This window comes from Cynara cardunculus (assembly GCF_001531365.2).
Source record: "Cynara cardunculus var. scolymus isolate 2C chromosome LG 1, CcrdV1, whole genome shotgun sequence".
Taxonomy (NCBI): Eukaryota; Viridiplantae; Streptophyta; class Magnoliopsida; order Asterales; family Asteraceae; genus Cynara; species Cynara cardunculus.
This window is the reverse complement of record NC_037528.1, coordinates 439,567-464,731: the sequence shown is the minus strand read 5'-3', so window position 1 is coordinate 464,731 and position 25,165 is coordinate 439,567. Positions and strand designations below refer to the sequence as shown.

Genomic DNA, 25,165 nt, shown 5'->3' with positions numbered 1-25,165 from the left:
TAAATTTTATGTATATCACATTAAATTAATTTTCTCAATTTACATATATATGTTCACAATTACTGAACTTTTATACAGATAAGTTATATAGAGATGGAAAAATAGATTTAAAATATGTGTATATGAAGAGAGTACGTGAGAATGTAATTGTCTAATGTATATATTAATGAAAACTCAACAATCATGTTAAATCCAAAAAATACAAGGATATCGGGCTCATCGAGTTGGGCTGGGTTGGGTTGGGTTCAAATAATAGTAACTCAGTTTCAACCCAATACCTACGGTATAAAAGTTTTACAACTCGAAGACATCAGGTTGTTTCAGGTTAAGTTATTTCGTGTTTGATTGAGTTGGATTGATAGGGTTGATCGGATTTTTGAACACACCTACACAAAATGGTTGTTGAAAATGGGAAAATAACTGGGATCTTAACTAAAAAACCATAATTTTTATAATTTATTTTTATTTTTTTTATATTATATTATTTATTTGGTGCAACCACTTTAATTCCTCTCGACTGATGTTTATTGTTGTATGCCGAAACTCCTATATACTATAGCTTAGATTCATACTACCCGATCTCAGAAGTCACTTTTGACCTTGCTCCCCAATTTTTGACCTAGGCAACTGATTCGGAGTTAAGGTGGAAATCGTTATATATGACATTCGATCACTTTTTGCTGATTCGTGTTTTTTGGAAGGCAGAGTTGTAACTTGTCGAAGAAGTCACGACAACTAGCTAGCATTGAATTACTTGGTATTAATATACATATCTATATATCATCTCCTCTAAAAACACCAAAATTATCACAAAAATCTCATTCAAATTTTATAACAAGTCACTGTTTTATACCCAATTAATTAGAGATGCACAAATGTTCATTGTGAAACCGAAGAACACTTGACCCTTCAAAAATCTTACACATGTCTGATCAAATTTTCGAGCTTAAATGGTCCCTTTTTTTAGCATAACCGGTTTAAGACCAGTCAAATCAACGCCGTTTATATCTCCAACCAAACACCCAAAAAAGTTAAACACATGATTACCAATGTGTGCATGTTTGTATATATATATAAAGGCCGTTTATTAGCATGTTAAAACTTGATTTTTGAACACGACTTTTGAAATTTTGGACCCAAATTATGCAATTGGGGCTTAGATTTATATAGCCCAACCTGTTAACCCACCTCAGTACTAGCTCATTTCTTTTAGGAAAAAAAAAACAACTATTAATTTCAAAAATTGTTGATCAAAAAACAAAAAGAATTTTCTCTGATATTTTTCTCACTTTGTTATTTTAAACATTTTTGTTGTTTTAACTTGCAAGATTTTTTTCACGATACGAAATTTTATATTTTATTTTGTTTATTGCTTGTTTTAGACATCTGTAGTTTTAGTTCAGGTGTAAAAGATTGTTAAAAGATGAATCTTGTTTGACAAATATAAGTCCGTTTTTTAATGGTTCTAAAACCTTCTTAATTGTATCATAGGTTTCTTTTAATCATTCAGCGTCCTAATTTAATTGTAAACAGTTATCAAATAATTATATTTAATTTTGCAGTATATCATGAAAGCCTTTTTAATCATTTTGACCGGAATAAAAAGCTTGATAATCTCATTCTAACTATGATTTGATTACCGAACTGCTCGTCCCATTCTCGCAATTAAACAGTCTCGGTTTCTTTGGTTACTGTTCTACCCATGAATCTGATTAAGACACACACTCTCTCTCTCTCTCTCTATATATATATATATATATGTATATGTATATATATATAAATCATGTAGATGTTACTATCAGATATGGAATCAACAGGAGTGATGAAAGGGTCGTTTCAAGGTGAGGGGGTGTCTCGTCATTTTGTTTTGTTGTTGTTGGTATTTGTTAGATTCACCAATTCTGGAAAAGGAGCAAAGCAATTGCAATGATAGTTCCCATTCAGTTTTTCCTGACACACATTTCCCATTTCCCATTTCCCATTTCCATTCCTGATTTTTTACCCCTTCTCTAATTCCGGTTCCAGACTTTTACTTGTTATTATTCCAAGCAAACAGCTTCATGAGGGGAATTGAAAGTGACTGAACCCATTGCTATTTGCTTTTGTCTTCAACTACTTGCATTGAAGGATCCACATCTCTCTCTCTCTCTTTATATATATATATATATATATATATATATATATCTTTGTATCTATACTTTTTACTGTCACCATACATGTATGGTCAATTGCTCATCACTCAAATTCAAAAGGTAAGTTTGCATCCCACCATGGTAAATTTGTTGCTATTCCAATCCTAATTTTTTATTAACGTTAATCTTTGAAAAAGTAGCTGATAAGGTAAAAATGACTGATAAGTTAGCAGTTAGCTAATAAGTTGGTTTTAAAGTGAGAAATTGGTTGATAAATAATCACGTTTGTGAAAACCAGATGATAATGTAAAATGATCTAAAACAACAAGTAGAAAAATTGATTGGGAGAATACTAGAACCATAATCGGAATTAAAGAAAACCAAAGGTGGGGTTTGGTTTACAATATGGAATCTGTTAAGGAAAATTGTATTTTGAATGAATTGTAATGGAATATAACCACGTTTGACCATGCATTTATCTGTTTGAGACGAATTCGAATCTGTTCGTTTGTTTCGTTAAATATAACTTTAGAATTATAATAATTAGTGATAAATTACCAAAAATACACATGATATTTTTCATATTTTATTGCTTAATTTATAAATAACATAGAGTGATAGAATTATTAATTGGTGGTGGTTGCGGTGGCCGGTGGGTGGTGTTTTCACGGCAACAATAGCGGTGGTAGTGTTGATGTTGGTAGTAGTGACAACGACGGTGGAAATAGGGATGATGAATAGTGGTGGCAGTGATAATGGTAGTGACGGGGGTGGTAGTAACAATCATTATGATGGGATAAAATATAATAAATCCAAGGAATTCCTTACAAATGAAATCTAATTGGAATTCCTTACAAATGAAATGTAATTGGAATTCCTTACAAAAATCCAAGGAATTCAAAGTTCATCATAGGCGAAATTGGAATTCCGTAAACTCATAAAATGAACCAAGGGTAAAATACAAGAAAATAGTACCTATTTTAATAAATTTCCTTATTATAACTTATGTATTTGAAGTTTTTTATTATTACAACAATGTATTTTTAAATTATTTTTTATTAGGTATTTTATTTTAAAATATCTACCTATTATAGAATTGGATAAACTTTTGATTTAAATTTACCTATTATATCAGGTTTCAGTGCCACCTCATTATCCACGTAAACTATTCACATATAACATATTGCTTATTCGACATTTATTATTAGAACATTGTACTTTCAAAACATCTAATTTTTACACATTATTTAATAAATATATTAGATTAATTAAAGAAATCTAAATTATTCATAAATATGAGAATATTAAGAAAACCTGTAGATCACAATTTATTTCCTAACATTTAAAAAATGTTTAAAAAATATTTTTTTTAACTAGAAAAATAAGAACTGTTATTTTTTTTTTACAAATAAAATATCTATATTGAAAAGAATATATCAATTTGTGTTAGAAAAAATATTTAATTATTATCTTTATAAAAAATTATATTATTAAACCAAAAAAGGAGTTAAATAAATACACAAAAAAGAGACTTTTCAAATAGTTAGTTTAATACTGATATCAATATTTTTTTTTTATTTTTTATGATATCTTCGTATTTATATTTTATTTAAAAATAAAAATATTTTCTTTTTCTCAAAACCACATAAAACCGTATTTTAACATTGTGCGAGTACCGTTCCAGTTTATAATGAAAAAATTGAATTAAAAAAATTACACAAAAAACAACAACTTTTAAATAGTTAATTTGATACTAATATGGATATAATTTTTTCAAATTTTTATGATATCTTCAAATTTATATTTTATTCAAAAATAAAACGTTATCATTTTATCAAAACCATATAAAACCCTATTATAATATCGACAAAGACAGAATAAAACGAAACATTAAGATCAAAATATATCTCGCTGTATCATGCAAGTACACTTCTAATATATATATATATATATATATATAAACAAACAAAATATGAGTTTACATTAAATTTTAAATAAGAACCTAGGTTTTTATACAAACACGCAAAGATTAGGAGGTTATTATAAAAATTGTCTGAAAATCCTAAAAAAACTTGCTTTTAAAAGAAAAAAAGGTTTTGGAAGACCAATAAAACCACAATCACCAAACCATGCTCCTCTCCTGCAATGAAGTTTGACTCTCCTGCAATGGTGACAAACAGAATCAACACTGCCATTTTTTACTTTTACTGTTTTACTGTCATTTCTTTTGCTTTTTCATTTTTACAAATTACTGTTTACATTTCACTCTTATATTCATTCCATAAAACACCAAATTGGGAAGAACCAGTTGAGGAAAATAAGCATTTTTTTAACATTTATATTATATAATAAAATATTATATTATATTATATAATACAATATTTACAATATAGAGTGGGGCTGAAGTGGAACACACAAAAGAAGCAAAAGATTTCTTCATCATTTCTTTTAATCTCGCTGTCATAAGTCTGATGATGTAATCATCACCCCTTTACTTTACATCAAAACCCCACCAACCCCCTCCTACTATCATTTTTTGACATTTTACTACCCCATACTTTTTTCCTTTCTAAATTTTCACACTATGTTTAATACTATGTTATCATACACAATCATGAATATATTCCCGCCATTTTCATATGCTGCTTCTTTTCTCTTCATCAACGGAGATTCGAGGTCCATGAGATGGCGCACTTCCTGATCTTGACAGAACATTGCACCCTGAAACAAGTTAAATATTATAGATTTTTATATTAGCAATTTCTATATGAATCCGTGACGGATTTCTGCAAATTTGTTCTGACATCAATCTGGAATCGGTGGATTAAAATATATAAGTTTTTTATGAATTTGAAACAAGAATTTTACCTTGAGAAGGTGAATTGTACGATTTCTTGCAGTGTAAAATGGCACTTTGGATTCCATCCTGTTGTTGTAAAGCGGAGTCATCTCTCCGGGTTGCCGGTGACGGAATTGATTTAACGGAGGTGGAAGATGATGACGACGATCGACTCTTTCCTAAATGCTTACGAACTTCTTTAAACATTGTTCTCCCTCCCTGTTTCTCTTCCTTTCTCGGAGAAAACACTGATGAAGCCGCCGGAGACGACGATGACGGCATCGGAGAGTGATCGGAGAACCTAACCTTCTCGTTTGATCTCTTGGAAACCTTAATATACAAAGGCTTGATCAGATTCAAATACTTGTGAACAACGTCCTTCGAGAAACGTTTTGATGGCATCTGATCGTGTTCTAGAAACTTCTCCGACCTCATTTTGTTCCTCAAACTGTTATCTCTTTTGAGCAAAGAACTGATCGTGACCTCCTCGATTTCGCATTTCATCTCCTTCTTGTCCGATTTCGTTTTGCTATTCTGAAACCCTAGCATCAAAACACGAAACGGAGATCTAGGCGTCTTCGAATTGGATGAATCTAGAGGCAAAATCTTACTCTTATTGTTGAAAAAAACAGCATGTGAAGAGGAATAAGTGTGATTTGACTTTGAATCAGCGCCATCCATCTTTGAAAATTGATTGTAGTGGTCACTGTGGAAGCCACTAATGACGCTGACAGTTGGAGAATCGACAGAGTCATTGTCTTCGAGATTGTTCGGATTTGTGAAGACCAAATCAAAGAATGACCCTTCATCATCAGCTGAAATATCAAAGTCACCGGCGGTTATGGGGTCTCCGATACCGGCATTACGCCAGAATTTGAGAAGACTGAAGACGTCCATGGTAGGGAAAGCCAGAGTAAATGATTTTTTGAGAGAAGGTTTGAGGAAGGAAGTGTGAATGGGGGGATAGAAAAGGGGGGAAGGGGGTATAAATAAATAAAGGAGGAAAGCTTTCCCTTCGTTTAATGGCGTTTTAGGTCTGCAAAAGTTGCAGAGAGAGAGGGAGGAGAATAAGCTTTTTGCAGTGGCACACACAGTCAACACAACAGTGTGAGTTTAGAGAGAGAAAGATGATGATTCGGGTCGGGTCAGATTTTGTTTGATTCCTTTGATGTTTGTTAGTGACATCAAATTGCATTTTCCAATCCAAAACCAAATCTCAATTTTTGTAATTAGTTTTTTTAATAAAATATTGATTTAAATTTATATAATAATTAGTATTTTTCTATTTTCCAATATAAATTTTAGAGATTTTTTTAAATACGTAAGAATAAATAAGCACGTTAAGCTACTAACAAAAAAACCTAAATGGAAGGTAAGGCAATTTTGAAAGCCGGGATTTCGGAAAATTGAAAATATCCATGATATAATGGAAAACCAACCAAACAACCCTTTAGTGACTACCTTATATTGTTTTTGGTCCATACGTTGCTGCCACGATGCCACTCATAGACGTTGCTTAGTGAATCATCCCATGCCTTTCCCCTCTATGTCATCTGTATACCATGTTTTCTACTCTGTGAAATTAACACTTTATTGACGTTTTCAAAATTGGTTGGCGTATCTAAAATTTTGTGCTAAGCCATAATTTCTTGTGAAACTCGTGGGTTTATTAGGGAAGAACTAATTCGTGTTTGAAGTTTCATTTTTATGAACATGTAAAGTTTTCACGGAAAGCTAGCATGAATCCTATGCTATGATGTTAAAGTACCACATATTATTAATAAAGTGACACAGACATGTTATTGTAATAGTATTTTCTTCCTAAAAAAATATAAAACGATCCTGTAAGAATTGAACATGCTATATGGTAACAGAGTCCAAACAATTATTTTAACGATCGTTAAAAATCTACAATATTTTACATTCGTTAGAATCGAAATAAAGAAAACCCGAATATAAATTTGATAACAAGATGTGAGTTGTTATTCTTTTTAAAGCTAAAAACAAAAAGTAACCCACTATCCATTAGTAACTTTAGTTGTAAAAAGTTATTGAAATTAAGGCTTAAAATCACTTTTGATTATTGAATATGGAGATGGGGGGGCAAGAATAGACAAAAGAAAAGTTAGAGGGGTGTTGGGAAATTAGCAAAAAGAGAAGAAAAGGAGAAAAGGAATGGGTGTTTGGTGAAACTAAAAGACCCAAAAAGAAAAGACTTGTGAGACAAAGGAAAAAGGGAAAGAAAAGAGAGGTACTCAAAGGATAGGGTCAGAAATAAAGTGTATGCCAAAGTGAAGGGGGGTTTTGAGGTCACTTTTGCTTTTCTTTCTTTTTTCTCTCTTTCTTTTGCCAATACCTCTAATTTAATTTTTTGTAGTTTTGGTCCAAACTATAGGCAAACTTCTATGCTAATGTCACTTTGTTTTTTATTAACCGGGATATCCAATTTGCATGCGAGCCGACTAATCTCAGTATGACCGCCTGCTTTGCTGATATTCCAAAGTCACCGCATTTGAACATTCGTGGGCAAAAGGAGATTGTTATTCTTCCTTGGTACTTTTGACCTTTGGAGTCAAGCTCAAACCAATCAGGCACCATCCTTTGTGGTTTGCTAATGCCACTTTTAAAAACAAGTGTATTCGTTAAGTAGACTTCTTTTATGAATAATTGTATGATACAACAGATATAAAGGTATGCTCAGTTGGATGTGGAATGTGTGACGTACGTAGACATTTTCTTTATCGCGGGTGCTGAATGAAAAAAGCAGTTCTTTTGTAGGAAAACAATAAAGGTTCAATTAGAAGTGGTGGACGATACGTATGCGTTTTGTGTTTTCTTTTTTTGGTTTAAGGGAGAAAATACCTTTGAAAAAAGATAAAAATGAAAAAGATGGTTAATTTGAAAAGAATTCAAAAGTTGAGGGGGTTGAATGAAAAAGTATTGAAAAAGAGGGAGCGGGGTGGGAGTGGGCACGCCTAGTCGTCGCGTTTACGAACCCAAAACCCAAAGCTTTCTTTGCAATAAAGAGAAGGGTGGGCTGACTCCTCGGAAGGGTTAGAAAAGGTTTGACTTCAACCATTCACTTTTCTTTTTTTCTTTTTCTTTTTCTTTTTTTTTTTAAATAAAAGGAGATAACTAAAAAAAGGAGTGTTTGGAATGGAGGATAAGACAATCCTTGTACAGGCTAATAATGTTATAATGAAAATTTTGGAGAATTAAAATTTAATATCTAAAAAAAAAAACTACATTTATTTTTAATAGATTTTTTATTTTAAATATTATATCTATATTATATTATAGATCATTTGATAAAAACTCTTAAAAACTATTTTTTATGCATTAAGTATTGTTTATTGATGCATATTACTTAAAAGTCAAGATTACAAGTAATTTTGCGCAAGTACAACTTATTAAAGCTCCATTTATCCGTGTAACTAACTGCAGATGAACATAATCAAATATATGATAAACATCCATTTTAAACATAAAAAACCTAAAAAATATAATTAAGATATTTATTGAGTTCTAACAGAATATTTAATTATTATTCTTATAAAAAATTATATTGTTAAACCAAAAATAAATTACTTTGTTATTAAATCTAAATTAAACTATAATAAAAAAATTGAATTAAAAAAGTTACACCAAAAAAAACGAGAACTATTTAATAGTTAATTTGATACTAATATTTCATTCAAAAATAAAAACATTATCGTTTTCTCAAAACCACATAAAATCGGATTATATCGATGAGAACAAAGAATAAAAACTACACATTAAGATTGAGATTTATCTCGCTGCATTGTACGAGTACCCTTCTAGTAGTTATAAAATATTCAATTCAACTCATAAATATTTAATTTCAAGTAATTTCATTTATAGAATGAATAAAAAACCATTAATCTATCATAAGTAATTATTTTTTGAGAAATCTTTGAATTTTGAGATTTTTATCTTCTCTCATACTTTCTCTATTTTGAAGAAGATTTTGAAAATTTTGTTGGAGAAAAAAATCCTCAAATTTTTCGTTTTGGAGAATATGAGTAGATGCTCTTATTAGAGTTTTGTGTTCCAACAATTATGTCATGTATATGGCAAAATTGAGAAAAGTGTGAAAATCTCTAAATTTAAATAAATACCTAAAACTTTATATATAAGAGAGCGAGAGAGTATTTTCGTTCGTTTTCAACAACAAAAATAAATTGAAATTAAATGGAAGAAAAAGATATATATACTATATTATAAATTATTTGATAAAAACTCTTAAAAATAATTTTTTTATGCATAAAGTATTGTTTATTGATGAATATTACTTAAAATTCAAAATTACAAGTAGAATGCGCATGAGTACATCTTATTAAAGTCCTATATTTGAATTCATGTAACTAATTGTAAATAAATATAACCAAATACATGATAAACATTCTTTTTTAATATAAAAAATCTAAAATATAATTAAGATAATCATTGAGTTTTAATAAATACTTAATTATTATTTAAAAAAAATTATTTTATTAAACCAAAAATAAATTAGTTCGTTTTTAAACTTCAATTAAACTATAATAAAAAAAATTGTATTAAAAAAAATTACACAAAAACGAAAACTTTTAAATAGTTAATTTGATACTAATATATCTTATTTTTTCCAAAATTCTATAATATTCTCAAATTTATAATCCATTCAAAATTAAAAACATTTTCTTTTTCCCAGAACTACATAAAACGAAACATTAAAATCAAGATGTATCTCGCATAATTGCACGAGTACCCTTCTAGTATTTTATTAAACATGTATAATATTTTAATAATATAATTAATGTTAGAGTTGTTAAAATAAAGTAGTTATTAAAATTAAATAAAATTTTTAATTATTTAGTTTATATTTTATAAATAAGTTTCGAAATATATTTGATTTAGTAAGGTATGATTGATGACTTTGGGTTTCAATTGCCTCGTGATACCTAAAAATGCTTTCTAGACTCCAGGATAGCCATCCCCCATAAAAATGTCCATTCCCAAAATTGCTCCCTCAAGTTATGCTTATGGTTCAAACTAGAAAAACACACTCTCCATTAGGTTTTTTATTTTGCCAAATATTTATCATTAAGTGTTTATCGAGTGTCATTTACTTTAGTGGGAGAGTATGACAAAAATTGAGAATCGTGCTCGATTGTACGGTAAAAAGCAAGGAGCGATAATTTTATCCAATAAGTGAAAAAAAAAGATTGTTACCCCGTTAGCGGTTACTGGGTAGAAGATGGTTACCCACAATCTATTTTGAGAGACGAAAATGACAAAATATTACATGATAAAAGTAAGTGAACATGGCGACTCTGGACGGTAAGGGTTTACTTGGTAAGCGTTTGATAAATGACCATAAACATTACTACTTGTAAGATTTTGAGTTTTGAGTTTCTTTTCCGATAGTCATCGGTCTGAGTGTTTTTAACTTCAAGGTTTTGTGGGATTAGTCGAAACGTGTACAACCTGACTCAAACACGTACGGTCATCTAATAAACATTGTAATCTTTAATGTTAAATACTTACCGACTAAACCAACCCTTTTAAATATCGATAAGCTTTTTCCCAGGGACGGACCCAAGAATTTTTTGATACAGTGGCACCATATGAAACGGTTGCACCTTCTAGAATAAAACGGTTGCACCTTTCACGAACCTAATTTTTTTTTACCTTACCACGTAGGAACAATACGGTGGCACGTGCCACCTAACCACCCTTCTAGGTCCGTCTATGCTTTTCCCCCATATTACTCAGAAAATCACATTTGATTTACTGAATTTTATTAAATGCTAACTATATATGTTATTTTATTTACAAATAATAATTCATAGTTTTGAAAAATTGATAGTGAATACGAAACGGTATAATTCAAGTTAATAAAATGCGGGTCCTAAACAGACTTACTACAATTACTTTTATGGTGCTTATTTCTTAAGCTAAAAAATACACAAAGGTCTTACTCTAATAATATACTAAATAATATTATAATTGTTGTCGAGTTAACATTAAATATTGATAAAGACTTTGTCATCCATGTCTACATCGATAACGCTATATTAAAATATTGTTTATTGATGCATATTACTTAAAATTCAATATTACAAGTAAATTTTGCGTAAGTACAACTTATTAGAGTTTCATATTTGAATTCGTGTAACAAAACTGCAGATAAACATAATCAAAATAGATAAACATTTCATTTTAAATATAAAAAATCTAAAATATAATTAGAATGATCATTAAGTTATAACAAAATACTTAATTATTATCTTTATAGAAAAACTATATTATTAAATCAAAGATATAAAAATGAATTAAAGAAATATGCGAAAAGAGTAAAAAATATTTAAATAGTTAGTTTGGTACTAATATCACCATTTTTTTTTCAATTTTTATTAATATGTTCCTGTTTATATTTTATTAAAAAATAAAAACATTATCGTTTTCTTAAAACAACATAAAATTGTATTATAACATCGACTAAAACCAAAAAATAAAATGAAATACTAAAATCAAGATGTATCTCATTGTATTGTGTAAATACCCTTCTAATTTTTATAAATATTACCATTTTACGGAATTACATGTTATTGTATAATGCAAAAAGTATGTGTATTCTATTTATTTATTAATTTATAAATAAGAATAATAATATGGAATGAGTGGGTATCTTATCCCATCATACCGCAGTTGATTGTTTTTCATGCCTACTGTTTTCATCATCATCATCGTCAACTCTCGCCAATTTTTCTTTCTCATAGCTCTTGTACTTTAATTTACTTCTTTTTTCCATCATTTTTGTTTATATTTCTTATTATTAATATATATATATATATATATATATTATGCTTAAAAATATTAATATCATCTATTATATTAAAATGTAATTTTTTGTACAAACAATAATCTACAACAAAACCGTTTCTAAAAAATATTTAGAATGTCATATTTAGACACAAAATTTAAGTCCTTAAAGATATCGAACATATAAATCGAAACAAAATAATAAAAACATTAACTTTATTGAAACTATTTTTATATAAATAATAAATAATAACCACTACGAGGTTGTTTGTTTATCTCTTAATATATCCATTAAGAGACAATTTATGAATCGTTAATAGGTGAATCTTATTTGACAAAAGTGTGTCTCTTAATGGTTCTAGAACCCTTTGAATGATTTTGTATCTTGGGTCTCTCTTAACAATTCAACACTCTAATTTCATTATGAATAATTACCAAACAATTATATTTCATTTTGTACTGTATTATAAGACCCTCTTAATCATTCTGATCATTTAATCATTTTACACCGAACCATTTAGCAAATTTTAAACAACCGCACATCTTCTTTTCCATAAAAGGAATTAAATTTAATTGATATTAGAAAATAAAAAAGAATTTTCTTTTAGAAAAGAAAAGAAGATAAAATGAGTAGTTGAGATATTGAGAATCTGTAAGGCTGAGGCTAAAATTAAGCCTGTAGATTGAAGGTGCACAGCAAGAAGACCCTGCACCTGCACCCGGTTCATAGTCGTATATTTAAATCATTAATAATGCACTTATTTTGTTTTTTAATACAATAATATTTGATTTTTCTAAAAGTATATACGACAATTTTGTGTCCACATGGTTTGTTCATCATGTTATTTTAGAATTACGGTTTTCGTTTACGACTTTTCTTGTTATTGTGGTTTACAGTATCTTTTTGGTTTCATCTCGAGAGGGGGAATAAGTCGGGTTTTGTTTTTGTATAAATATTTTAACAACTTGTACATTGTTTTATTAAATAATTTTTTTTTTCGCAAAAACACCAAAATCCTCTCACGTGACGTGACTAGCTCGTGAGGATACTTAACGACAACAACTGATGGACCTAACATCCAAGAATGAAAAATGTAATGATCATGGTCTTTCTGAATTCCAAAATCTAGGGACCAAACCTGGAACTTAAGCAAACCCGATAAAAAAAGGTTTTGTAATTTTGTCAAAAATATGACATATAATATAAAAACTATGATTTTTTTTTTACTTTTTAATATAAAATGAAAATACGAGTATATTTCAAAAATATATTTTAACAACGTTAGAGCCATAGACAAAAACTGAAAGGCATTATAAATCTCAAAAATTTCAAAAATTATTTGGACTGAATTTGTAGTTTATGTAAAAGTGAATTATATATTTAAGAGATGTTTGGTTAAAGATATTAATCTATACTATATTATAAAACAAATTTATCAAAAGTCTTAAAAATAATTTTTAATGCACAAAATACTATACATTTATGCACAAAGTCTTAAAAACAACTCATAATACATTAAGTACTACTATTTTATGCATTCAGACTTAAAATATCTTAATCTACAATTAAAATAACAATGCACATTATTTTTTTTATGTTCCCAATATACTTTCGACACATTTCGTTCATGACTTCACCCTCTCATACCTCTATGTCTTCTTCTCATCCCCCAAGATGAGATTAAAACTGATATTCTCCATAAGTTATTAAAAATTGTCTCATTTATCTCTCATTCACTTGCTCTAGAACTCTCGGTCTCGCTCTCGATCTCTTGATTCTTTGCTTTTGGTGTAAATCGAACACATTTGTGGAGTTGTTTATATATGTTGGATTTTAAATATATTGGATTTTAAACTGTCATACAATTTTTATCATTAATATACTGTAATTGGAGTCATGACTCTTATTTATTCAAATTGTATTAATATATAAAGACCAAATGTAACTTATATCATCGTTAAATCTTCTCTAATAAAACAGTAAAACTTCAAAATCATTAAAATTCACGGCTCCGCTACATTGCACGAGTAGACAACTAATCAGTAATTAATGAAAATGAAAAAAAAAAACTTTTTGATTATACATAATATAATAAGCTCATTTTCTCGTAAGACAAAACCCAAATGATGATTTCAGGTTTCAAATGATTTTCAAAATCCTAAAATGGATTATGTGGACTGTATTTTGATTTGGGTTGGATCCTTTTTCCACATCCAGTCTCTTTACGGTATTTTCCATCATTTTATATTTTATTTATTTTCAAAAAGATAAGATATTAAAAGAAATAAAGAATATCAGTTAAAACAATGGAAAAAGTTGTTCGAAATCAAATCAAAAACCAAAAAAATCATTCGAAACAATGAAATTTAGATACAAATACATCGGACAATTTTATATACCTTTTTTACATATTATCTTAAAGATGCAGCGGATCGATAAAATTCTTGGTTCGGCACTGCTATAAATAAAAACCCTGAGTAAAAATAAAAACTTAATGAAAACGAAGAGAGGGTGGTGTTGAAATGGCAATGTCGGTGGTGGGAACAGAAAAAACGTTGTTCAAATGACACACTTTTGGCTTCTGCCATGGCTTCTGGGACCTTGTGGAAATCTGAGACATGATTTGAAAATAAGGGGTGCTGTGACTGTGAGTAGTTGTAGTCATGATTTTATACTACTACTTTTTGAATCTTGTTTAATGATGGGATTTGCATTTGCATTTGCATTTGCATTTGCATTTGCAGGTGTCAAACTAAAAAGGAGAATGACAAACAGTTTCCCAGCTCCATTCCAAGTTGTTGAAGCTACCACCATATCTTTCCCTTCATCTTGATTCTCCTTGTATAATTTTAATCAATGAATCCAGAAAAGCGATTCCTCATCACCCATTTGCTGTAAAGGGTTATCATTACTTCATCAGAGATAGATGGATTTTGATCAGAAACATGGACATGTTACTGTTAGGGTTAAGGGGTTTTTCAGATTCAAGATGAAGATGAAGATGAAGATGAAGAGGGTTCGGATTTGGATTTGGATTTGGGCTTGGGTTTTGGGCTTAGGTTCTTGATAATGTGTAAAATGACGAAAATGTCCCTGGGTAGGGAGGAGGACTAAACCGAGGAGAAAGAGGACGTTTTTGCTCAAGGGACCCCGATCCAGATCAAAATACAGATCACAGGGCCAATTTCGTAAATTTTCAATTAATGGACTCCGTTTGGATCTATTTAGAACGTTCAGCGGGCTTCTGTGTTTTAGTTTATTCGATTATTGTAAGAGAAATATTTAGACATAAAAAAGATGTGTATGTTTGATTATGAGGGATGCCGGTAAGTATTTTGAAACCAAAGGTATAATAGATGTTAAACTTGGGTAGGATGATTGATTCCATCTGGAAAAAAAATGTGTTTGACAGGTCATGTCAAACTGCTATTTCTTGACCTTTGATCCAACTTAAAAATGTAATCCACTTAAAAAAAGATTCCTTGGGTCTGCCATTGTATGGACTTAATCCATAATTACTCTTCATATACAGTTAAAACTCTCTTCATATAACGACGAATGATTGTGCAAAAGCATTTGTAATTGGAAATCTTTGAGCCTATCAATACCTCTTTGTCCTAAGAGAATCATGTGATAGACAAATACGGTACATGGTGTGTAACGCCCCAAAGGCCCAAAGCAGTTGACTAGCCCAATAACTATGGATTTAACTTAAAATCACGGTGAAAATAAATTGTTATCCATAATTTTGAGCTTATAAGGAACTCACAAGTTCCACCAAAGGCTTCACATGCCTCTGATTCTACTATATAAGGGATGAAGGTTCATCGTAAAAACCATAAAAATTAATAGATAATTGTGAGAATCTGTATACGTATTCATGCATATATATTATCAATATATATATATTCCGTCAATGAGTATATTCATTAATATATATCTAATGTGTATGCAAGTCTATATACATTAATGCATATACTCACTGAAATTCATCGTTTTCAAATTTTTTGTGGTTCTCAGATGAATTGGCCCTATCACTTTTCCATTGTCGATGATGGTAATTGAGGTCAAGATGTGGTTGATACTTCTGCCAGCGAGCATGATCATGAATCACGATTCATTGAATCATTGGACTTTGACAATCAAGGGGAGATGAATTCACAAATATTGAGTGTCAAACAAAAGATTTACAAGCTATTCAGGAGGAAATGGCCCATTTATAAAGTGTTAGTAGGCAGTATAGGTATGCACATTCATTTGAATAAGCAATACTTTTCGTATATCATACTGATATCCATGTTTTCAGAAATCCGGTGATGATGCGAACCAAGATCATTAAACAGATAGCTCATTAATTATAGTTTTAAAAATAATAATTGCTCTTTTATACTTACGAAAGTGTTAGAAATATGGGTGTGGGTGATGTATCAAACAAAAACACTTCGGATAGAATAATTGATCTTATTATGATTTGTCTAGTGCATACCTTTTAGGTCGTTGGGAGCTTCCTACAGGCTCTGCAAGCAAACAGGGGCCGGGCTATTTCATGGCGATCTCAGATTCTAGTTAGCTAATACGAGCATCCGGTTAGCTTATTCGAGCGTGCTCTCCACACCCCCTAACTCGTATTACAGCTTAACCACAACCCTTCGATCTCGTTTACATAAAAAAATGATTGATGACACTAAAGTCACCAAATAAAAAGTATGAAAGTTTGTGAAACACGCTCTCAAACCTTGAAAGTTTATGGAAGTCAGCAATGGTAGGGTTATTGCAGACATTGATCGTAAGAGTATATTTGTGTATGTATTTATACAAATTCCATTAATTTATTTTATGGGTCGTATTTATACATGTGCAAAGATGCTTTTGGTCGTTAAAACGAGACAAAAAACCAAAAATCAAAAGTCACATGAAGCTTCAAAAAGTTGTAAACGACGAATGATGACTCCAAAATTCTGTTTTGTAGCAGCAAACACAATGAATGGAAGAAGTCATTCACCCACCATCCAAACTTTTTACATAATGCATCTCTTTTTGTAGAATAGATACAAGATACCACGATTATATTACGTGAACTATATTAGGAAAAAAAATTACAGAATTTGATGCAAAATTCGTTGAAATATGTTCTTTTTAACTTGATGAATATAAATAAGTTAACGTGTTGAATATGAAATCTAATTCGAATCAGCTGATCAATGACTACCATTTTAATCCCGACCCCAGACCCAAAGGTTGCAATATGGGTATGATATTGCTCTTCTAAGCACCCATATTTTATTTTGTTATAACTGTGAGTGTCCGAATCAGTTGTTCACATGTTGACTTATAAAATACTGAAGTTAATAACGAGACAAACATGTAATCGATTTTTAGATTTAGCAAAGTGATGATGACATCATGCCATTGATTATTGGGATTTACCAAAGTGCTTCTTTCTTTTTGGCAAACAAAACCAAATGGTCCATATAACGTCACTTAATTAGGGGAATATTAGGTAAATGTAATCGTACGGACCATGTACTTTCATGCTTTTGTTATTTTCATAGTGTACGTTTGAGATTTAATTCTTCTGATAAATTACACGAGTTCAGTAAATTATATTTAATCATCTACAGTTGAAATCTGAATACGTAGATCTGGTTTCTACCTTCAAACAGTAAAATATAGATACAGAAATACTTACAAGTTTTAGCTACATATGATTATTGATACTTTTTACTCGTAAACATTTTATGTTTAGTGGGACCTATAATTTTATGAGATAAAAAGAAAACAAAAAGGATAAATGGAACCCGACTCAGCCCCATTGAAGTCGTTACTTTCGATCCACCAATGACTACAAAGTGGCCTACATTAGGTATTAGGTATCTCATCACTATTAAAACCTTTCATTATCTCAAGACAATATTAAAAAAAAAGATCGATTTTGATGAGATTTTTATTGATCTGAAATGTTAAATTTAAAGATATCGAACGTAAAATATGTCTAAATCAGAACATATAATATCTTTACAATAATAAAAAGAAGTAAAACAATGGTAATATTTATCTGTTTGATTGGTTAACTAAACTACTGATTTAACTAACAGTCTGTAGTAAACGATACAACAACATACAATTTTACAGGAGAATATTATATATTTTCGAATCTGATTTGTGTTGAGACGTATATAAAGAATACTGTATAATTAAAGTGTGTTAATGGGTCGATAAACTTTGTATTATATTTTCGTTATTTTGACATGTAATATATTTATTGTTGTAAAACGTTATCGGATACAAAATGTCATTTTCAAATTCAAACCGTCAGAACATTTATGGCCAAGTCTTTTTGTGATGCATTCGGTTTAAAAATCCGTTCCGATGCAAAATCTGTGTAAGACCTTTTGTATTTTATATATAGAACTATTAACCGTTCAAAAAATAAAAAGTCTTCAGTTCCGTTAAAATCGGCCAAATGACGGTTTTTTCTGTCTCTTGTTTTACCTTGTCCTTTTTTTCCTAACTGGAACCCCCAAAAGACGAAAAGATTTGGTTCTGACTTTTTGCATATCACTCTCCGTAAATCACAATCATAAAACCCTAAAATCAAGAATCTGAGATAACAGAAAGGGGAGAATTAAATGGGTTTAGTATGATGGCCACAAATAAATCATCAATCAACATCAAACTCCACACATACCGTTGTTGTAAGCAATCGCATAAAAAAAGGTTCCAATGAGCAGCTTTAATTCCAGATTCATCATTCGAATGAACACCCATACGGTACGTTTTTTTCCCAGATTAATTCATTGGACTCTTCGATTAATCTGTCCCAATTTCGATTTTCGTAAAACCATTGTTGATTCATATGTTCTTAATCCAACGATCGAGAATGCCTTTTGGTTCCATTTGTTCTGTTCGACTCATCGATGCGAGCTTCGTTCGTTGTTTCCTTTTCCGATTTTGATTATGATTTTGATTGGAAAAGAGGGTCTCTAAGTTGTCCCACATTTATTTATTTTTATTTATTAAAAACAAAATAATATAAAGCATCCAGGTAATCTCTCATGTACATTTGTTTTTATTCGTTATATTTTATTTCTAAAAGACAAATCTCCATTCTATGCACAGTTTCTTGGGAGATGACAGATGAGTCCTGTTTTTCAATCATTTCTAAGAAAAATAAACAAGTGTTTATATGTGTGTATATATATATACCGTGCAAATCACTCTCATCCGCCGATTTAATTGTTTAATCTTATGAATTTTTTTAATGAAATTGTTTAATCTTGTGAAATTGTTTCATATAATATTTTTTTTGATAAAGTTGTTTCATATATGGTTATGAAATTGTTTCATATAATACTTAATGAAATTTTAATGGAACTGTTTCATGTATTTATCTAAAATTAAAATAATGAAGATGATAATATCCATGATTAACACCCTCCACAATAAAAATGATTAATCAACCTCTCATAATTACAAAAAAATGAACAAAATAAAAAATTATGATTGGTTGAATGAGGTTTGTACGGTTTACACAAATGAGGGTGGTTTCCATTTGATCACTTCTCTCTCTCTCTCTCTCTCTMTATATATATATATATATATATATATATTGGAATCATGTGACATAAGTCTGTTTTCATGATACACGATTTTTACACTAGAAACTTCGCAATAAAAACTGTGAAGGTAACCTTCAAAATGATTTTGTTGTGGAGATTCGGCTTCTTTTTACCTTCACAACATTTTGTTGTGAAATTTGAAGTGTAAAATTGTGTCTCACGAAAACAACATTGTCTCACGCAAATCCAACCATATATATATACACACACACACACACACACACATATATATATATATATATATATATGGAGTTTAAAATATAAACCTTATATTTTATACAAACTCTACATCGAATAACCTGCGTTATAAATATCTTGATTATTTGTTGATTTAAAACATTAATCATAATGAATTATTTTTTATCATCTTCCATAAATATCTAGATTATAATAAATAAACTATCATCATTTCCATAAATATATCATTTGATTGGTTTGTATTAATTAGAAAATTTGTATTTGAAAAACCCTATATAAAAGAAACTAGAAAACAGCATTAAATTAAATTAATTGATCCAATATACCTGATTAAATGAAGGGTTACAACAATATCTTTAAATTAAAACTTTACCCCCTCCATTTTTTATTAAAAAACCCGGAAAATAAACAAAAAAACCATCATAATTTTTCTACTTAGTTTGAACTCCATATCAATATACTTTTTCATTTGATTTTTTATTTATTTAACGTTTTTTTTTTCTCCTGAACCTAAACCCGATGTTATGTATATATTCCACCATTTATCATATATTATATGTTAATTTTAAAATTTATTTTTTAAATAATGGATTTAATTTAAAATCACTTATTTATTTATGGGTTAGGTTTTATTTAGAGCAGCCCCGAATCCGATGGCCATTCCTCATGGGTCCATGAACGTCTTCCTAAGAATTGGCGTGGTTGGAAAGAACGGGTCCATGTCACATGGCATCACTTGGTTTACATCTTGATACCGGTAATTTTTAATTTATTTTCAAAAATTAATTTTTAATTATTGTAATTAATACTCAAATTTAATTTGGTTGTCACAAAAATAAACAAATTCATTTTTCAATGTTTACTAATAAATGAATGTGTAAATGTGATTCATAGTTACAAAATAAATCAAATGTTTTAAAGTTATGATACTGTAAAAAGTCAAGTTTATCAGTTATTTTTATTTATGAAATGTTGCACAATACGGTGGAACAAAAAGAATTTTGTTGATATGCGATAAGAGAGTACGTAAAGAAAGGTCTAGTTTCCTCCGTTCTTTATGTACGAAAGAGAATGTAAAATAAAAGTATCGATTCAAAGATCTAATTCTGTAAAGAAATTGTGACGACAAGACAATATGAAATTTAGACTTTTACCCGTAAAGATCGACAAGTTTGCTGAATTGGGTTAAAGTGAGTCGCTATTGTGTAAAAGGGTGTTTTTGAATTTGTGTATGCAAATGTGCGTTTATAAATTGAATGTGGTCGTTCAGGTCAAAACCGATAAGTTGAATTAAACATCATACTTATAAGGAAAGACGTAATGCGTTTGTTGGAACACTTGTTTTCATGCAAAAAGCAAATATATCTTTTTTTTTTTAACCACAAGGGTGGTGCCTGATTGGTTTGAGCTTGGCTCCAAAGGTCAAAAGTACTAGGAGGTCGTAGGTTCAAATCTAAAGAGGAATAAAAATCCCCTTGTGGCCACGGATGTTCAACTGCGGTGACTCCGTATTTGCGAAGCAGGTGGTCGTACTGAGATTAGTCGGCTCGCATAGTGGGTTGGATATCCAGGTTAATCAAATATATATATATATATATATATATATATATATATATATATATATATTTTCATAACTAAGGATTGTTTATTATATATTTATTGCCTTTTACCAATGTATTAAACACTTATTTCTTTTTAATGGGTAAGAGACAATTACGTAATTAGAGGTGATGGTCTTGACCAACAATCTTATCGTGTCATTTTGCTGATTGAAATCTTATTAAGTGAAGATGGTTTACCTGATTAGTGATTACTGGTTAGAGATGATGATGTTTACCAACAGTCTTATAAAAATAAAGTAATTGAGAATGTTGACTCTTATCCGTTCAATCACTTTTAAAGTAATTTAAAATTACGATTAAAGTTATTGATAATTCATAATTTTGAAGTGTAATTTTTTTATTGGATCCCTTTTTATATAATATCTCTTAATAAATTGGAAGATAGTGAAAAAAAGTGAGTGCTATAAATAGAGCTTCACATTTGAGACAATGGAAGGTGTGCTCCTTCATTTTGTTTCTGGATCTACCATACACCAAAGACAGCCATTGTTGGGTTTAATTATTTCTTTCAAGGTACAACACATTTATGCACATATTCCCACTATAGTACAACCCCCTCTCCATTTCTTGATCTGAATACACATTTTTAAAGAATCAAGAACATGCATTTGCATGGAGATTGTTGATGTTCATTTAATTTAATTCTTTTTGTCTTTATTTTACAGCAAGAAATTGATTGTGATGGAAAAAAGCAATGATCTTGGAAAGGATTCCCCTACTGAAGCGGTTCCATCACTGATCAGATCTGCAGATGGCCACCAAATTCTGGGTTTTGATGATGATGATACCAAGCAAAGTGACTCCAATTTCCAGTTTATGGTAAGTTTTCAGATCAAAACTCAGTTGGTAATGGAATGGAGGGATTTTATTAAGCTCATTAATGAATCAGCTCTGAAAATGGCAGTCAGAGTTGCTGATAATCAATGGCTGGATCTCATAAATCTTGTGGTTATTGAATTTCTGTTTGAATTTTTCCAGAAGCCGAGTGGAAACGATATCGAAAGCTCGAGTGATTCTTCGAGTCGAGAAGCAACACAATCTGTTTCGATTAGCATGCCACATTTGCGATTGGATGCGGAAAGGGTTGTGCTGAAAGACGAGGTGGAAGCAGCCGGAAACGATAGCCCAGAAAACTCCGGCACCCATGAGGTCAAGTTTCATTCCGAGCCCATAATAATGGGCGGTGGAACTGATGATCAGACAGTGGCCGGAAAAACCCCGGAGCACCGTCTGATTCTTCCGGTAAAGAATCCGCGGTTGGATGAGTTTAAGGACAATAGATACAACTCATTCAAAACATGGTCAGGTCGACTCGAAAGACAACTTTCAACGTTACGTGGGAAGCCACGTAACGAACCCGAGATAAACCCTCCCCAAAATCTTCAAGGGGAGACTTTATCTGTCGATAGATACTTCGATGCTTTAGAAGGACCCGAGTTGGAGACCCTTCGGGTACGTTATGCACTTTTCACGTTAAATACGTCTAAATGTCCTAACTGCTTTTTTTTTGTTGCTGTTAGACACATTTGACTTCTTATAAAATAAAACCTGATCTCATTGGAGTGGGTTGGCTCATTTTAAATCAAAATTCGATCTTTTTAACGTTTTCTTTAACAGCCTCAGGAGGAAATAATGCTTCCCGAAGATAAAAAATGGCCGTTTCTTCTTCGTTTTCCGATCTCGTCGTTCGGGATATGTCTCGGCGTTAGCAGCCAAGCGATAATGTGGAAGAATTTAGCATCGACGGCATCGACACATTTCCTTCATATAAGTCTTCGAGTGAACTACACGTTATGGTGTATATCGATCCTTCTTTTTGCGGTGGTGGCCGTAACGTACCTTCTTAAAGTGATCTTCTATTTCGAAGCCGTTCGAAGAGAATATTACCACCCGATTCGAGTGAATTTCTTTTTCGCCCCGTGGATCGCGTTACTTTTCTTGGCCATCGGAGTTCCGGATTCGGTTATGAGGAAACTGCCTCACTCGTTATGGTACGTGCTAATGACGCCGATATTCTGTCTGGAGCTCAAGATTTACGGGCAGTGGATGTCCGGTGGGCAGCGGCGGTTGTCGAAGGTGGCGAACCCGTCTAACCATTTATCGGTGGTGGGGAACTTTGTGGGGGCGTTGTTGGGGGCAACGATGGGGTTGAAAGAAGGCCCGATTTTCTTCTTTGCGGTTGGATTGGCTCATTACACGGTGTTGTTTGTGACGTTGTATCAGAGACTTCCGACGAACGAAACTCTCCCGAAAGAGCTTCATCCGGTGTTCTTTCTGTTTGTCGCTGCTCCGAGTGTTGCTTCGATGGCGTGGGCCAAGATCAATGGTTCGTTCGATTACGGGTCTCGACTCGCCTACTTCATTGCCTTGTTTCTCTATTTTTCACTGGTTAGTTCAACGTCTTAATTTCATGCTTCAATTACTTTCTAAAACAACCCAAGAGAATGGTCTAAGGGCTGTTTTTTTTTGTTGGGATCTGGCATTCTGCATGAAGCTCCTACTAGAAGTTTACTGAATAAGTCACTTTCTCATTAAGCTCGTTAAGCTATTAAGAAACAAACCGTTCTAATTGATTTGGGAGTGGGTACGGATTGTCCCAATAATGTCGAGTTGTCATAATGGTACAGCGTGAGCTGATACAATGTAAGGACATATGGAACCCATTAGATTACTCTAAAAGCCTTTAAAAAGGGAGAGATTCCAACTTATATAGAGGAGAAATGATTCAAGTCTGGTCTTTTTACTCAACTTGTCGACTTTTTATCTTGATCTAAATTTGGTGTAATACGGTAACATTTGCAGGCGGTTCGAGTAAATTTCTTTAGAGGATTCAAGTTCTCGTTGGCGTGGTGGGCTTACACTTTTCCAATGACGGGAGCTGCAATCTCGACCATCAGATACTCGAGTGAGGTCTCGAACGTAGTAACAAAAGCATTATCGTTAATCCTGTCCACCGTTGCTACTGTAACGGTGACAGGGTTACTGATAACGACAATTCTTCATGCTTTCGTTTTGCGGGACCTCTTCCCAAACGATATAGGAATTGCAATTAGTGACCGGAAATCAAAAACGCAAAAGAAATGGTATCATCGGGGCACATGCGGGTCGGCCAAAGATGCGGAACATCAGGGTAAAACCAGGAACTCCGGCGAGAAAGAAGTGAGGATTCCGGTGATACATCCGGCGAATTAGTAGGATGAGGAAAAGGAGAGAAAATTAGTTAGGAAAGTTCCGATGAGGTTGGATGTGTAGATAGAATATGAAAATAACAACCTGGTTTGTCTTAATCAATTTTGTTCCCTCAAACGTTTTCATTTTACTATTATCATTTAGAGATCCTCGTACGAGATTGTCTTCTTGTAACCGGTCTTATTGTAACATTTAGGGACCCTTTACCAAATACTTATCCGGTAAGCGTTTGTCGGTAAACTTAACATTATCATTTACTTACCGGATAAAATTTTAGTTCACCAAAACGGTATCGTATGCAACAATTTACCCGATAAGCTCTCACCGTAGTAAGAATCGTCGCTTTCACTTAACGGGTAAGACTCTTGGTCCTTGTTTCGCTTTTACCATATTCATCCGGTAAGGTAATATGACTTGGTGTTCACTTACCCGAGTAACCATTTGGTAAACGGCTCCTTAGTCGTTTTCTATAATTTAGAGATGGTCAAAAACCGGTCCCTAAAAATACCTAATCGTTCTCTATATACAAAGCGCGGCCCTATAATTCCAGCTCAAATACATCTCATTTTTATCAAAAATCAGTTTTTAACATGTAAGAATATTTTATTCTGAAGATTTCTTTTAAAGAAATACACTTTAAAAATAGTAATTGGGTTTTTTAAATATTTTTTAGACAAAAATATTATAATTTTTTATAATTACGACAAAATTTAGTATTGGAATATTTAAAAGAAATCTTA

At 31.2% G+C, this 25,165-nt stretch overlaps 2 protein-coding genes across 2 annotated transcripts; one reads left to right on the top strand and one right to left on the bottom strand.

The window, feature by feature from the left end:
- Positions 1-4,551: 4,551 nt before the first annotated feature.
- LOC112522927 (probable membrane-associated kinase regulator 2) lies at positions 4,552-5,922 on the bottom strand. The gene is made up of 2 exons (XM_025132277.1): positions 5,001-5,922; positions 4,552-4,853 (listed from the first exon to the last, which is right to left on the bottom strand). Exons 1-2 carry the CDS (start codon positions 5,866-5,868, stop codon positions 4,768-4,770), a joined length of 954 nt encoding a protein of 317 aa, XP_024988045.1. The 5' UTR covers positions 5,869-5,922; the 3' UTR covers positions 4,552-4,767.
- A 15,995-nt stretch (positions 5,923-21,917) lies between these two features.
- Positions 21,918-24,566, top strand: LOC112516074 (S-type anion channel SLAH2-like). Its single transcript, XM_025123099.1, has 3 exons — positions 21,918-22,688; positions 22,854-23,624; positions 24,039-24,566. Exons 1-3 carry the CDS (start codon positions 21,918-21,920, stop codon positions 24,426-24,428), a joined length of 1,932 nt encoding a protein of 643 aa, XP_024978867.1. The 3' UTR covers positions 24,429-24,566.
- The last annotated feature ends 599 nt before the right edge of the window (positions 24,567-25,165 follow it).

Bases quoted from the DNA above. Each gene is read 5' to 3' on its own strand.
- LOC112522927 (XM_025132277.1), bottom strand. From the start codon at position 5,868: ATGGACGTCTTCAGTCTTCTCAAATTCTGGCGTAATGCCGGTATCGGA. The intron at 4,854-5,000 runs GTAAAATTCTTG...AACTTGTTTCAG, and splicing joins GTACAATTCACCTTCTCAAG to GGTGCAATGTTCTGTCAAGA.
- LOC112516074 (XM_025123099.1), top strand. From the start codon at position 21,918: ATGGAAAAAAGCAATGATCTTGGAAAGGATTCCCCTACTGAAGCGGTT. The intron at 22,689-22,853 runs GTACGTTATGCA...TTTCTTTAACAG, and splicing joins CCGAGTTGGAGACCCTTCGG to CCTCAGGAGGAAATAATGCT. The intron at 23,625-24,038 runs GTTAGTTCAACG...TAACATTTGCAG, and splicing joins TGTTTCTCTATTTTTCACTG to GCGGTTCGAGTAAATTTCTT.